The sequence below is a fragment of the Macrobrachium rosenbergii genome, chromosome 12 (genome assembly GCF_040412425.1).
Source record: "Macrobrachium rosenbergii isolate ZJJX-2024 chromosome 12, ASM4041242v1, whole genome shotgun sequence".
NCBI lineage: Eukaryota > Metazoa > Arthropoda > Malacostraca > Decapoda > Palaemonidae > Macrobrachium > Macrobrachium rosenbergii.
The window spans coordinates 5,508,001-5,524,922 of NC_089752.1; the positions used below are offsets into that span (position 1 = coordinate 5,508,001).

General features: G+C 38.8%; 1 protein-coding gene across 1 annotated transcript in view; it reads right to left on the bottom strand.

Annotated features, from left to right (window-relative positions):
• The window catches only part of LOC136844306 (axoneme-associated protein mst101(1)-like), a 16,806-nt gene extending 5,454 nt beyond the window's left edge, over positions 1-11,352 (bottom strand). Inside the window, exon 1 of the mRNA XM_067113280.1 lies at positions 11,280-11,352. Within this exon, the coding sequence (XP_066969381.1) occupies positions 11,280-11,352 (73 nt within the window). The remainder of the gene's footprint in view (positions 1-11,279) is intronic.
• Between the last annotated feature and the right edge of the window lie 5,570 nt (positions 11,353-16,922).

Here is a 16,922-nt window from a genome sequence, read left to right on the forward strand (position 1 = left end):
TGCTGGTCACAAGCCCGGATAAAAAAGAAGGGTTGAGCGGCGTGGGGCTAACGTCCCTGCCGTGTGGCTGATAAAAGGCATCAGTACAATTCGTATCAGACGTGTGAGGGCTTTGGCCCAAGCGGCAACGGAACGTCGTGAGACCCGGTTTTTTTTGCCATGCCCCAGGTTAGGTTAGGTTAAGGTGGGTTACGTTAGGTTAGGTTAACACTCTGAACTACTTAGGGTGTGAGAAACATAATGAGATTATTTTCAAGAAAATTCTAAGGTTAGTTTTAAGATATGGCGGCCCGCTTTTTTCAGGGAAAGGTCCCTAACCATAATACATCCCGGTACTCGGTTACACCTCGGGAAAATGCTACCCGGAAGCCACCACAGAAAACGAGTAAGTCATTTTCGATAAACACTTTCAGGAATATGGCAACGTCCGGCGTCTCGTTTGTCCCCCAAAACACCTCATTTTACAAAAAACGAAATAATGATGAAACAATACCTACAAGGACGCGAGAGCGTCACCTCACTCGGAAGTTTCAAAACAACACAGTATTTATCCGGGAATCTAACACGAAAACCCTTTCTTAATAATAATAATAATAATAATAACACACACAATAATAATAATAAACATTTTTCTATCACAGTCACCCTATTCGGACTGGGTGGTTTTTATAGTGTAGGGTTCCGGTTGCATCCTGCCTCCTTAGAGTCCATCACTTTTCTCACCATGTGCGCGCTGTTTCTAGTGTAGCACACTCTTCTGCACGAGTCCTGAGCTACTTCTGCATCTAGTTTTTCCAGGTTCCTCTCCAGGGATCTCGGGATCGTGCCAGTGTCCCTAAGGACACGGGTACAATTTCCACTGGCATATTCCATATCCTTCTTATTTGGATTTTCAGGTCTTGATACTGACTGAATTTTTTTTCATACTTATCAATTATTATTATTATTATATTATTATTATTATTATTATTATTATTATTATTATTATTGGAGAGAAATCATTGTTTATGTTTATGTATTATCTATTTAAAGATAAATCAGTACAGATAGAACTTGTTCGGTTCCCCTTTTCAGTTGAAACGGGAACCGAACAAGTTCCCGAAAGCTATCTATACTGATTCACCTTTAAATATATGTACATATCCATAACTGTGGATCTGCTTCTCCATTTTAAGACTCACGCTACTATGAGTATTTTATTATTATTATTATTATTATTATTATTATTATTATTATTATTATTATTATTATTATTATTATTGTAATGGATCTAAACAGAACAGAAATAATTATGGTCCCAGTGAAAAATTTCTTTTTAAAAAATGGACAGATTATTAAAGAGGCGTAAACCAAGGAAGACAGCCACACATGACGCAGAAACAGCCAGTTAGCAACCTTGAGATGCGTTTTTCTGTAAACGTCGTCCGGAAGGGACATCTTTCTCGCAAGGATTTTTGGAGGACCAAAGCCGAAGATTGCGAGAGAGAGAGAGAGAGAGAGAGAGAGAGAGAGAGAGAGAGAGAGAGAGAGAGAGAGAGAAATGAATTTTCTGATCCAGCCAGACTGGTCTTTGGAATGAGATTGCAGTCAGAGAGATTGCAGTCAGAGAGAGAGAGAGAGAGAGAGAGAGAGAGAGAGAGAGAGAGAGAGAGAGAGAGAGAGAGAATGAATTTACCTGATCTAGCCAGACGGATTTTTGAAACGGACAGACGAGAGAGAGAGAGAGAGAGAGAGAGAGAGAGAGAGAGAGAGAGAGAGAGCTTTGAAACGGACAGACGAGAGAGAGAGAGAGAGAGAGAGAGAGAGAGAGAGAGAGAGAGAGAGAGAGAGAGAGAGAGAAATGAATTTGCCTGATCTAGCCAGACGGATTTTTGAAACGACAGACGAAAGAGAGAGAGAGAGAGAGAGAGAGAGAGAGAGAGAGAGAGAGAGAGAGAGAGAAAATGAATGAATTTTCCTAATCTAGCCAAACGGATTTTTGAAATGGACAGACGAGACTGAAGAAAGAGAGAGAGAGAGAGAGAGAGAGAGAGAGAGAGAGAGAGAGAGAGAGAGAGAGAGAGTTTGTTTCCTCCTACGTACTGTGTATCCCCAGTTACGAAATGGTATGTAAACCATTTTCCTACTTTACTGCTTCCCCCGTCAATCCCTCCCCTCCCTCCCTCCCTCCTCCCTCCATCTTGCGGCTCTTTTTCCACACGTCAACACCATGACATAACCCCCTTCCCCCCCTCCCACTACACACCCCTGTCCACCACCTCAAAACCTTACTGCACCCTCACCCTGGGTCCTTCGCACCCTCCCATTCCCCCTAACCCCCTTCGTTCTTATGTCTCCCTCCCTCCACTAACCCACTCCCCTACAATTACATTACAATGCCACAGGTATCCCACCTCTTAAGGTTCTAAATGAACACCCCCCCTGCTTCCAGTACCCCACCCACTGAGGAGGGGGATCACCCCAACCACCCTTCAGTCACTCCTGGTACCACCCCACCTTCAGCAGGAGGCTATCCCCTCCCACCCTAATCGAACCTGCCCACCCACCAACCCACCTTCTCCCGGAGAAGACGCCCACCCTTAACCCACCCTTACCATAAATTAAGACTAAGTTGAGAGGCAAACTTACCCAAATGAGTGAAGTTTTATAGGCGGGGACGTCCGATCATGCAACTTTCTTCATTAAGATGGTAATGGCACCTGATCTAATTCTTGCAAACATAGGCCATCTTCGAGGGCTTCTTCAGGAACGCCCCCCCCCTTTTTTTTCCAACCCTCATTTTATTTTCCTTCCTGCCTTACTTTCGTTTTTAGTTTTCTGTAAAGGAAAACTACTGCGCCGGCTTTGTCTGTCCGTCCGCGCTTTTTTCTGTCCGCCCTCAGATCTTAAAAACTATTGAGGCTAGAGGGCTGCAAATTGGTATGTTGATCATCCACCCTCTAATCATCAAACATACCAAATTGCAGCCCTCTAGCCTCAATAGTTTTGATTTTATTTAAGGTTAAAGTTAGCCATAATCGTGCTTCTGGCAACGATGTAGGATAGTTTCATGGGCCGCGACTCATACAGCATTATACCGAGACCATCGAAAAATAGATCTATTTTCGGTGGCATTGATTATACGCTGTAGAGGCTGTACAGAAAACTCGATTGCGCCGAAGAAACTTCGACGCATTTTTTCTTGCTTATTTACCGAACTGAAAACAAAACTTAATACAAATAAACGAAAAATTCTTTTCAAATCGTTTCTACCGTCAGAATTTCCATATTTATTTCTGTTTTCGATTCTGTTTACAAAAATTTATTTATTATGTTTTTTGGTAACAATTTTTCACCAGGAAACAGAGGTATAATATATATATATATATATATATATATATATATATATATATATATATATATATATATATATATATATATATATATATATATATTTTATACATATTATATATCATATATATATGTATATATTATATATATAATGTCTTGAAAACGTACAGAACAGACGAAGGTTTACAAAGTCGCATTTCTTTAAATATTTTAGTTTCCATTTTCTCTTACTTCCTTTAGTTTCCATTTTCCTCATAGCCTATACTTTGGTTTCCATTTTTCCTTTATATTCTTTAGTTTCCATTTTTCCAATAACTTTTAAAATTTTCAACAGTCCGCTAAATTTTCCTTTGTTCATCGTTCTCGGATTGAAAAAAGACGACTTGTTTTAAATATATATATATATATATATGCATGTATGTATGTATGTATGTGTATATATACATACATACATATGCATGTATGTATGTATGTGTGTGTGTGTATATATATATATATATATATATATATATATATATATATATATATATATATATATAAATATATATCAGCTTTTTAACAGGACAGCAATAAACATTGTCTATATTTTTATAGAAACAATTCTTTTCTTTTTTAACTAGTATTAGTTTTCTTTCCGTTAGGTTTCCTTTCTTATTGAACGATGAACAAAAATAGTAAGTTCTACGAAATTAAAAAAAAAAAAAGGGGTCACTTTCTGTCCAGAAGTTTCTTACGCATGAAAACTACAGTCAATTTATTGTCTCTTCTATCCCCACCCCTTCCCCCCTCAATCAAAAAAGGCCATAGCGTCATTCTGCGTAAAGCAGAGGGTTTATGGGAAAGGTGCTTCTATATAAAGAGTTCCTTAATTTTGTGTTATTGCTTCGCTCTTCTAAACATAAACTTGCATGTGTGTGGGCGTGTGTGTATCCACCTTACTTGTGTGTATAGAAAGAAAAAGTATATCACGGTTTAACCAGACCACTGAGCTGATTAACATCTCTCCTAGGGCTGGCCCGAAGGATTAAGAGCCAAGTGGTTACTTAGCAACGGGACCTACAGCTTATTGTGAAATCCGAACCACATTATGACGAGAAATGAATTTCATCACAGAAACAAATTCCTCTAATTTTCATCTGGATCGGTCGAGACTCGAACGCTGGGCGAAAAGCGTGCTAGCCGAGAGCTCTACCCACCCTTCCAATGAAGAGCTGTGTGTTATAGACTTGTTTTTTATTTTTGTAATTTCTCTCATTTAGAAATGGAATTGGAATATAAGATTTAGGCAAAGGCCAAGCGCTGGGGCCTATGGTGTGGTCAGTGAGCGCTGAAAGGGATGCTGCGAGTCAAGAAGGCTTGAAAGGTGTAACAGGATTGATTGATTAATTGTGGGTTATCTGGCGTCACAAACTACCAGGGCCACCAAGAAAACCTCAAAGCAGTTGCACTACGAAACCATTATAAGATGGTGGAAAGCAAGATGGATGAAAACAATATGAGCGGAGGTACAGTAAAACGAGTGAAAGGGGTTGCAGCCTTGGGCCGAAGGGACACGCTGCTGCAAAGAGCCTTCAATAATGCCTACAGTGCACCGGGTGAGGTGCAATGACGGCGCTACCACCCCCACGGAGATTTCTCTCATGTGTCAATAAGCGTATATGTTAATTTTCTGTGAGTACAATAATGCATGACGAATACTTTGTTGCAGATTTGCGAAAACTATCGGAGAGAGAGAGAGAGAGAGAGAGAGAGAGAGAGAGAGAGAGAGAGAGAGAGAGAGAGAGAGAGAGAGAGCGCTGAATTGAACTGAACTGAATATAGAATTTAGGCCAAAGGCCACGCACTGGGACCCATGAGGTCATTCAGGGCTGAAACGGAAATTGACAGTAAAAGGTTTGAAAGGTGTAACAGGAGGAAAACGAGAGAGAGAGAGAGAGAGAGAGAGAGAGAGAGAGAGAGAGAGAGAGAGAGAGAGAGAGAGAGAGAGTTGAACTGAACTGAACTGAACTGAATATATAATTTTGCCAAAGGCCACACTGGTGGGACCTGTGAGGGGTCATTCAGCGCTGAAACGGAAATTGACAGTAAAAAGGTTTGAATGGTAACAGAGTGAAAAAACGAGAGAGAGAGAGAGAGAGAGAGAGAGAGAGAGAGAGAGAGAGAGAGAAATGAAGAGTGATATTGAAGCCATAAAGAAAAATATATGAATGAAATACTACCACCTCTTCTTTCTCAAATACGGAAATAAGGACGGCGGGAACAAAAATAACAATATTAGAGATAATAATAACTATTATTATTTAAATGATAAATGCACGCATACGCAAGCACATGCAAGATTTCACAATTAAAATCGCACCTCTTGCACCTCTGAATTCCATCGACGTCAATGGGGCGACTTCAGCCCTCTTCACTCGTCGCGAAAAAAAAAGCCAGAAAAAAAACTAAAATCAATCTTTTAAAACCAACGACATCTTTAAAAAAAAGAACCCACAAACAAATCAAGGGGGCCACCTCCCCCCATTCCCCGCCCGCCACCTCCCCACTCAACTCATTGACTGAAATCAGTCATTCACCGTTCATTTATCACCGCGGAGTTCTTGCACTGAGAGAGAGAGAGAGAGAGAGAGAGAGAGAGAGAGAGAGAAGAGGGGTGAGGTCAGGTATATGAAGAAAATTGAAGAATTAACTAATTCAGCAAGTCACAGAAGCTGCATTAAGAGAGAGAGAGAGAGAGAGAGAGAGAGAGAGAGAGAGAGAGAGAGAGAGAGAGAGAGAGAGAGAGAGAGTGGAATAAGTCAAGCATATGAAAGGTAGAAAATTTGGAGAACAAATTCAGCAGGCCACAGAAACTGCATTAAGCGAGAGAGAGAGAGAGAGAGAGAGAGAGAGAGAGAGAGAGAGAGAGAGAGAGAGAGAGAGAGACGGGAGTTTTATTCGGGATTTATTTATTGACTCATTCGTCACTTTTTTTAAATCATTTATTCCTTATTTGCTTCAGTACGCTCTGATGGTGTTTGAATCAGATATTTTCATTTGTTTTACATTTATATCACAGAATCTTCACTGGTTTTTCTCAACGTACAATATAATTAACAGTCCTTTCACTTAGACCACAAATGTGTTACTAAAAACATATATATATATATATATATATATATATATATATATATTATATATATATATATATATATATATATATATATATATATATATATATATATATATATACATATATATATATATATATATATATATATATATATATATATATATATCTAGATATAGATATATATATATATATATATATATATATATATATATATATATATATATATATATATATATATATATATATATATACTGTATCTATAAAAGTTAGGGTATAACTCTTAGTTTAACCAGACCACTGAGCTGGTTAATAGCTCTCCTAGGGCTGGCCCGAAAAGATTAGATTTTATTGTACGTGGCTAAGAACCAATTGGTTGCCTAGCAATGGGCCCTACAGCTTATTGTGGAATCCGAAGCACATTGTAACGAGAAATGAATGTCTATCACCAGAAGTAAATTTCTCTCATTCTTCATTGGCCGGTCGGAGAATCGAACGCGGTCCCAGCAGAGTGCTGGCCGAGAACGATACCAACCCTTCCAACGAGGAACTTCTATATATGTGGGTGTGTGTGTGCGTGTAGAGAGAGAGAGAGAGAGAGAGAGAGAGAGAGAGAGAGAGAGATAGAGAGAGAGATAAAACTGAGAAAAGGGGAGCGACGTATTTAAGCTCTTGGTTCGATTCCTGGGTGTAAGCAGGTGGCTGGGACTCTATTAAAACCCCATTGTGCCTCTCTTGAACTAAGCAGTGAATCATGTACCTGGTAGTTAGAAGACTTGATGAAAACAGGCCTAACTCCACTTTGGTGCCACCCCAGTAAGAGAAAAGTATATATATATATATATATATATATATATATATATATATATATATATATATATATATATATATATAAGAGAGAGAGAGAGAGAGAGAGAGAGAGAATGTATGATCATGAGTCATGGATTAAAAAGTACCTTACCTATCCATAGCTAGTAAGTGCAAGATTATTTATTCTCTCTCTCTCTCTCTCTCTCTCTCTCTCTCTCTCTCTCTCTCTCCTTAGTCACGTGACCTTGTTCAAATCAATACTTCAATCTCATTGCAGATCCTCAAAATCGCGTCCTCTGTACCCCACTCCACCACCCCACCCTCATTCCCATTCACCAAACAGGTCAGAAAGGACAGATATTACTTCCTATTCAATTTTAGCTCCGGGTACTTTTTTATTATATAAATTTCATCTTGTTATGGTTTATGTTTATTATCGGATTTATTTTAATAAAATGTATTTATATATTTTTCAAAAAGGTTATAAGAGTTATAAGAAGTTTGTAAATTCATTGTACTCAATCATTTTGCATTATACAGTTTGACTAGCTTTGAAAGAAAGCTACATCGGAATAGAGTACAGAGTATAGAATTTAGACCCAAAGCCAAGCGCCGGAACCTATGAGGTCATTCAGCGCTGAAACGGAAACTGACAGCAAAAAGGTTTGAAGGGCGTGACAGGAGGAAAACCTCAAAGCAGTTGCGCTATGAATCAATTATTAGGAGAGTGTGGAAAGTAAGATAGAAGAAAGAGAATATGAACGGAGGTGCGGTAAGAGGAATGAAAGGGGTTGCAGCTAGGGGCCTTAAGTAATCATCATCAGTAGTATTATATTTAAAATGTTATCTTTATCGGATAGTTTACGGCTGAAAATAACAATTCTTCATTAGGGAGATAGTCATTTCTCTCCAGCCTGAAATAAGAAAAGAACCCTTTTCAAACTTTCGTTAAAATGACCGCAGACTTCTCAAAGCGTAGTTTGCACTCGTTATGGTAATTATTACCATTTCCGCACATCCTCGCTGGATAAATAGGAATACCAGTAACTCCAAAAATAATGTATCATAGAAAAGAATCCGCGTTTGAGAAAATCAGACCTAAAAAATTCAAACTATATTGACAGACAGGAAAGAAATTATATTCGTATATTTATAAATACAGTATATATAATATATATATGTATATATATTTATAAATATATCATATGAATATAATTTTTTCCTGTGTCATTATAGTTCCAATTTTTTAGGTCTGATTTTCTCAAATGTGGATTCTGTTTTATGATACATTATTACTGTAGTTAACTGTTACTGGTTTCCTATCTATTTAGTTAGAATGTGAGGAAATTAGGAATTATATATATATATATATATATATATATATATATATATATATATATATATATATATATATGTATGTATATATATATACATATGTATGTGTGTGTACGCGTATACATCACCATAAAACCTGTTTATTTTAAATTAGAACGGATACTGAAAAACAATATCAGATAAATACAGCAACATTTTTTACAAGAGTCGACTCTCTTAGGTCAAGGATGGTGCTATTATTCAGATAATTCTGACATCATATATATATATATATATATATATATATATATATATATATATATATATATATATAATATATATATATATATATATATATATATATATATGTGTGTGTGTGTGTGTGTGTGTGTGTGTGTGTGTGTTTGCGTGTGTGTAAGTGGTAAGACCCGACACTGAAAACGACCGTAAAAATCGTGAGACCTTTCTCCCGTAAAACATTCATGAAAATGACTGATTGATTGATTATGTCTATTAAAACTGGCGTCGCAACATCTAGGTTATTGACGCCGTACTAAATTCAAACAGAAAACGAAAAGTGAATAAATAAGTTTAAAAAGAATTTCGTATAAAAATATCTAAAAATAATCGTATTCGTTCGAACATAATACCAATACTTAAATTATACCTTATATGTATAATCTGGATTCTGTTGGGGAGTCACGCCTCCCACATAAAGATATATAACTTCTCCATATTACAATCCTCGCCGACAATTGTAACTAGAATGACCTTCTCTGCCACGCCCCCAGGGGAAAGGAACCCAGGTCACAGGAAAACAAGTAAACAATGGGCCGAAGTTTCTTCGGCGCAATCGATTTTTCTGTACAGCCGCTACAGCGTATAATCAAGGCCATCGAAAATAGATCTATCTTTAGGTGGTCTCAGTATAATGCTGTATGGGCTGCGGCCCACGAAACTTTGACCACGGCCCGGTGGTGGCCTATCCTATATCGCTGCCAGAAGCGCGATCATGGCTAACTTTAACCTTAAATAAAGTAAAAACTACTGAGGCTAGAAGGCTGCAATTTGGTATGTTTGATGATTGAAGGGTGGATGATCAACATAGCAATTTGCAGCCCTCTAGCCTCAGTACTTTTTAAGATCTGAGGGCGGAGAGAAAAAAGTGCGGACTGACAGACAAAGCCGGCACAATAGTTTTCTCTTCAGAAAACTCAAAATTAAACCAAATATACAAGGAATGAAAAAGTAAATAAATTAAAGAAAGCATAGGAAACGATTTTCGAAGGATGGAAGACAGCAAGACAAGTAAATCGGCAGGAAGGAAGGAAGGAAATTCCAAAGCGTGTAAAAATCGATAACTAATATTTCAATACAAAAAAATAAGAAGTGATAGCAACCCCTTTCGTTCCTTTTACTGCACCTCCCTTCATATTCTCTTTCTTCCATCTTACTTCCCACCCTCTCCTAACAATTGATTCATACTGTAACTGCGAGGTTTTCCTCCAGTTACACCTTTCAAACTTTTTACTGTCAATTTCCGTTTCAGCGCTGAATGACCTCATAGGTCCCAGTGCTTGACCTTTGGCCTAAATTTTATATTCAGTCCAAAAGCACATATGATAATTCAGCATAATCAACCGATACCTTCTTTTAAACGTTAAAGTGCGTTTTAGCAAAAAGACAACAGCTCCTTTCGCTATTCTTATTATATATATACATATACAATGTATGTAAGTTAAAACTACTGCTAAAATTCTGCGTAGAAGTCGGGAATTTTCTCGAACTTTAAATGGCGCCGCTACTCATATGTCAAATTAAAGTCGCAGATGTGTCATGAACGCGGAATGCACCCTCAAGTGATTCATACCATCTGAACATGAACGAAGGTTTTAGCAAATACTACGCGTAATAATTAATTGACACCAGAATGCTCTAAGGTGCGATTTCTTTTTTATAATCATTATCATTCAAAATCCTAAACTTAAAACCCGAAATACGTAAATTTCACGAAAACAGATAAGACTCCATTTTTCAAATGTTTTAAGAAAAATCATTATCATGTACTGCATGTACGACAAGTCGCATTCATGCCACGGCATAATATTACATACTTGATTTTACTCTACCGTGGCAGTCTAGCCGAGACCACCGAAAGACTATTTTCGGTTGCATCAGTCTAGCACTGTCTTATTTCTTTCGCTGATTTCAGACGAAATTCAGTGCAGACGATTCTCGGTAGAAATTCAGAAAACACCAAATCGCCGCCCACAAATTGCAAACACGCTCTCTCTCTCGTCAATTGCAAGTTCGTCTTCCTTGCTGAGCATGACAAGACGCGCTATGCAAAAGGCGACAGCAGAAAGTACTACTACCAAACTGCCGTGCTCATAATCTCGGCACTCGAGGAAATTCCCGCCAAAAAGACCGAGCGCCGTAAAGGCGAAATGCTCATCTCGAGACTGTGTCAGCGGCGGCCTTGGCTCTCCTCCCCAAACTCGAAATCATCCTTTTCCCTGCGACAAACCTTGAATAAATCTCGGAAACTTTTTCCCTTCCCTTCCTATTTCAGGAATCATAACTTTATATCAAACTTCTGCTCGAAAACTTGGTGAAGGAAGGACTCTCCTCCTCCTTACTCGTGATTTGCGGTTTGAGTATATGTGGCGGAGCGGAGGTAGTTGGTCGGTCGGTGGTGCAGTGGGTAACATCTTACCTTCCCCGCCACCCCCACCATCATCCCTAGCCCCTCCTCCCGCAGCAGGATTCATGTCTGAGTCCTCCTCCATTGCCACCCCCCTCGACGACACTCTACTCCCTCCTCCCTCCCAACAAAGAAGTTGCTTTTCCACACTTGGTGGCGAAGTCGGTAAGGTCCAAAGTCGCGTCACCACATCCCTTCAAACTTGGCCGCTCTCTCAAGTCAACTAATTCTCTTTACCATTTAAGTCTGGGAAGGAACGTTGCTGTGCCTTGGAAGAGTTTGTTGGGCATAGTTCAGAACTTTACCTACTTAAACTTTGTTAATATGAAGGCATCCAACGGGGAATAACTTTAACTCCAAACTTACTTTTCAAAATAACTTAAGCGTAAGTTTCCGTCGAGGAAAAAAAATAAAGGGAGAGAGAGAGAGAGAGAGAGAGAGAGAGAGAGAGAGAGAGAGAGGAATGTTCCTTAAATGAAAGAAAGATTCTACGAACCAAAGTTTAATAAGGGTTTTATCCCGAGTAAGTTCGCACGGCTGACCTCTTCTCTCAGAGCGCAAATTCGAAATGCACAAACTCTCCTGCCAAAACGCAGTCGGCGTTGCAAATCGTTTCGCTCAATTCCTTTAGAATACGTTCAGGGTCGCGTGGTTGCCGTGCTGGCTGTACACACCATTAAGCAACATACTCCCACTTAGGTACAAATCAGTTATTAACGTTCAACTGTTTAGTTCTCGAGTTGAGAAACAAAGTGAGAGAAGCTGCTATTGCCATCCGGGGACTCTCTCTCTCTCTCTCTCTCTCTCTCTCATTCCATTTTGATGGCTTTAGGTGCGTTGAACTGATAAATATTTCGGCTATGCCCGGGGTCATTTTACCCTCAAATCAATTATATAAAGTTGAGTAATGGTTTTTTTACACAGAAATACTTTGGCGATTTTTGCTTTATAATGATAACACATCAACAACAACAACAACAGCAATAATAACATAACTCGAATTATATTGGGTAAATTGAGATTGAATATATATACTGACTTGCAAGTCTACGTACAATGAATATTAGTGATAATTATAATATACTTGATTGTTATAATATACTTGACCAACTTTAGTTTTCTGTAAAAGAAAACTATTGTGCCGGCTGTCTGTCCGTCCGCACTTTATTCTGTCCGCGCTTTTTTCTGTCCACACTTTTTCTGTCCGCCCTCAGATCTTAAAAACTATTGAGGCTAGAGGGCTGCAAATCATCAAACATACCAAATTGCAGCCCTCTAGCCTCAGTAGTTTTTATTTTATTTAAGGTTAAAGATGACATTATCGTGCTTCTGGCAACGGTAAAGGATAGGCAACCACCGGGCCGTGGTTAAAATTTCATGGGCCGCGGCTCTACAGCATGATACCGAGACCAACTAAAGATATATCTATTTTCGGTGGCCTTGATTATACGCTGTAGCGGCTGTACAGAAAACTCATTTTTTACTTGTTTTATTTCTTCGCCGCTGCTGAACTTCCCTTTTCTCTCCTGTTCCCATGCTTCCAACAGCCTTCCCTTATTCAAGAGGCATAGCTTCCTTTTAAGGGTAGGCTGCCCACCAACTCTTTAAGGTATTACGCACCGTAGACTGCTAAGAGGGTGTTACCCTAACGATACTGACAACCGCCTCCTTAGACGTGACAGCCATTTGTTTGGAAAATGGACAACAACAACCATTCTTTAGCTCCTAAGGGAACCAAGTTGCGTGATCACCATGGATACTGATGCTCGATGGAGCCATGCACTGGCAACTGATGCCTAAAGGCGGTGTCAAGCGTATATATTTCCTGTTACAATTTGCACAATGTTTGATGATTGGAGGGTGGATGATCAGCATACCAATTTGCAACCCTCAAGCCTCAGTAGTGTTTAAGATCTGAGGGCGGACAGAAAAAGTGCTGATGGACAGACAAAGCCGGCACAATAGTTTTCTTTTACAGAAAACTAAAAGGTCAGGATAAATCGTCCAATGTGTTATTCCACAGACGGTAATAAACTACACATGGACATGATGTCAGTATGATTACCTCGTTTCTGTAGAATCGTATTTTGTAAGTTTTCTTCAATTACTTCGTTCAGAGACGACAGGTGTATCAAGCTCCAGAGATGGGCCACGGCTTGTTTGGCTCGCAGGCTATCACGTGTTGCGTCCACATCTATGCAAATTTGTAAATTATTCTTCATAAGTAATATTCTGGTACATATATAAATAAATATATATATATATATATATATATATATATATATACATACATATATATATATGTGTGTGTGTAATTTATGACATTTTTATCACACCATGATTTATATACAATCATGAGGCTACAAATGTCGTTTAATACCCAATTCACGCTACTTCGGGAATATCCCCGATGGGGAATTATCACCGAAGGGGAATTTATAAGTGATAAATGGATCGGTACTACCAGGTCTCGATCCCTCGACACAGGTACCTTCCAACGACTCCAGTCGACGGTCTACCCGCTGAGCCATCTAGAGAGGTATAAGTTAATGCCGAATCTGCTGTACTTGTTTACCCGTCGAGAGCAGGGAAATTATATATATATATATATATATATATATATATATATATATATATATATATATATATATATATATATATATATAATGACATGCAGAATGGCGCGATCCCTTCAAGTGTTCAGTAGGCCTACAATGGTGAGTCCCTTTCTTGGTGGGGGCGGATTTGGTCACAGTGTGTAATGAGAGAGAGAGAGAGAGAGAGAGAGAGAGAGAGAGAGAGAGAGAGAAACATCGAGCTTCTGTTAACCTTAGCTACGAGAACTTTTCGAACCACGTACGGGATTCCAGGTTCGTTAACCAGATGGATGATACACGATCCCCTTGTTATAAGAGGTAGCCAAACTTTGCTATTAAAAATTAACAGTAAAAAAAAAATATGCCGAATGTTCAGAAATGAATATTACGCGACGACTTTCCCGCATTCCTCGCTACATCAGGCGTTATTTTGTCTCCTGCCGCGGACACCGTGCGCATTTCTACGTTTCTTTATTTTCTAGCGTGTTTACTTATCTATTTATGTACATATTTAATCTTGAGTTTACTATATATTTGTCTTTCTATATATATATATATGTATATATATATGTGTGTAAATATATATATATATATATATATATATATATATATATATATATATATATATATATATATATAATTTAAGATTTATTTTTAAATACTTACCTCTTCATCATGTAGTTTTTACTCCCGCTGGCGCAGAAGTAAAAGCTATATAATGGCGAGGCAAGGTTCATTTAAAAAATATCTATATTTATATATCTATAATATATATATATATATAAATTATATATATGCATATATATTGTGTGTATGTTACCCCATTCCAATGACCTAACAAAGACGTACACAAATACGCACTCATGCATGAACATTTGCATGATTGCGTGCATCTTCTGCTCAAAAAGAAAAAAGCAGGAATGTTTCACAAGAAAACATTACGTAATTTAGAAAAAAAAGGTAAGGAAGTTCCTTGAATTATAAGCTATCTTACACTTTCATATTCTGCAAATAACCAGTCAAATTTATATACGTCAAGTGCGTCACTTCTTCTTTGTCATTTCTGCTCAGAAAAAATAAGAAACTCGAGTTCATATTTAATTTTCTGTAAAAGGCAACTATTGTGACGGCTTCGTCTGTCCGTCCGCACTTTTTCTGTCCGCCCTCAGATCTTAAAAACTACTAAGGCCAGAGGACTGCAAATTGATACTGTTGATCATCCACCCTCCAATCATCAAACATATCAAATTGCAGCCCTCTAGCCTCAGTAGTTTTTATTTTATTTAAGGTTAAAGTTAGCCATAATAGCGTATCTGGCAACGATACAGGATAGGCCACCACCGGGCCGTGGTTAAAGTTTCATGGGCCGCTGCTCATACGGCATTATACCGAGACCACCGAAAGAAACTTCGGCGCATTTTTTACTTGTTTTCCTCACATATATACGCTAGAAGAAACAAGAGGGAACAAAATATACATTACGCAAACAGCAGTGAGAATAGTTATCCTACTAGTTGGAAAAGCAACCTAAATATGGAAAGTGAAACACAAAGGCAAGGAATAAACTAATGCCACAGAAACAGCAAAGAAAAACACACGAGAAAAAGCAATTAAACTATTAAATGAGAGTCGCGCGAACCTGCTCAATGAAAATGAGATTCGTTTAAAAGCATTCTGCTGAACCTTCCTCTCGCTGCAACACCGAACTAGATACAAATCCAGTGTGGTGTCCAGAACTCAGTCTCCGATGGACGATAAATGTATTACTTTCGTTATAATCACCTGACTGGGAGGTGTGCATTGTTGAGGAGAGGGCGGGGTGGCGGGGTGGGAGGTGGTGGAGGGGGTGGAGGGGAGGGGGAGGAGGAGGTCTGACTAGAATGGTTGTGGTGGTGGTGAATGGGAGGTGGATGGTGGAGGTGTCTGAGGGGGTGATAGGCGCACAGGACAAGGAAAGGAAGGGTTGGGAGGACAGGATTTTTTTTTTTTCTTTCTCCCTCTCTCTCTCTTTTTACACCAACGGTCACAGAGGCCATCGATCTCTTAAATATGAATTATTAAAGCGCGCGCGCGGTTTAAGAGATGGAATATGCAGCCTCGGTTTGTGTTAATTTGCAGGGGTGAGCGTGCGCGCGTCTGTGTCAGCGAAAGAGAGAGATAATTAACTGTTTGAATGTGTTAATTAATATTCTTGCGTGAGTGTGTGTGTGTGTGTGTGTGTGTGTGTGTGTGTGAGAGAGAGAGAGAGAGAGAGAGAGAGAGAGAACTAAACCTGTAGATCAGTAACTTAACCCCTTGTCTCCATAAGTCACTTTAAACAGGACGAAATGATCTTCAAGTGTCCTTTGTCTTATTTTGTTCATATCGCTGAAGTACTCCAGCAAAAAGCACCTGGTAATGGGCATCTGCAGTCAATCACGCCGCGTGATCTTCATAAGAACAAGTTAGAAACGCATCTGTCTGATTAACTCAGCTAATTAGTCATATCACTGCATGAGTATGAGGTAATCCGCCTAATTATGCATCGCTCTTTCAGTCAAAATTCTCTTGATAACCGGAACCAATACCTACTGCACCTGTTGCCAGACGACAGAGAGAGAGAGAGAGAGAGAGAGAGAGAGAGAGAGAGAGAGAGAGAGAGAGGAGAGGCAATCATCTTACCATACCCAAAGAAATAAAGACTGAAATCTAGTACCACTGCTCCACAGACACCTGTGGGTAATCCATTAAATGGCCACGCTAAGGATACATCATTCATATCTAGTTTTATTATTCATAAGCCTTGTAAATGAACTCCGCCTCCTCATCAATGAACGGTCTGTATGTAATGTTCACAAAGACACGGTCTGGCATATGGCCGGCGTCAGTCTAAAAGAATGAGCAGTAATGTTCGACAAAGCAACAGTCATGTCACTATTCCCAACTCAGTTCAGTGTTTGCTCAATATCCGGATACAAAACTGTTAAACTTGCAGCCCAAGCAGAATAAACATTAATTGTTTAAAAAAGAAAATGTTGAAAGTACAAAAGTATTGAAAATGCGCATCGGTTACATGCGA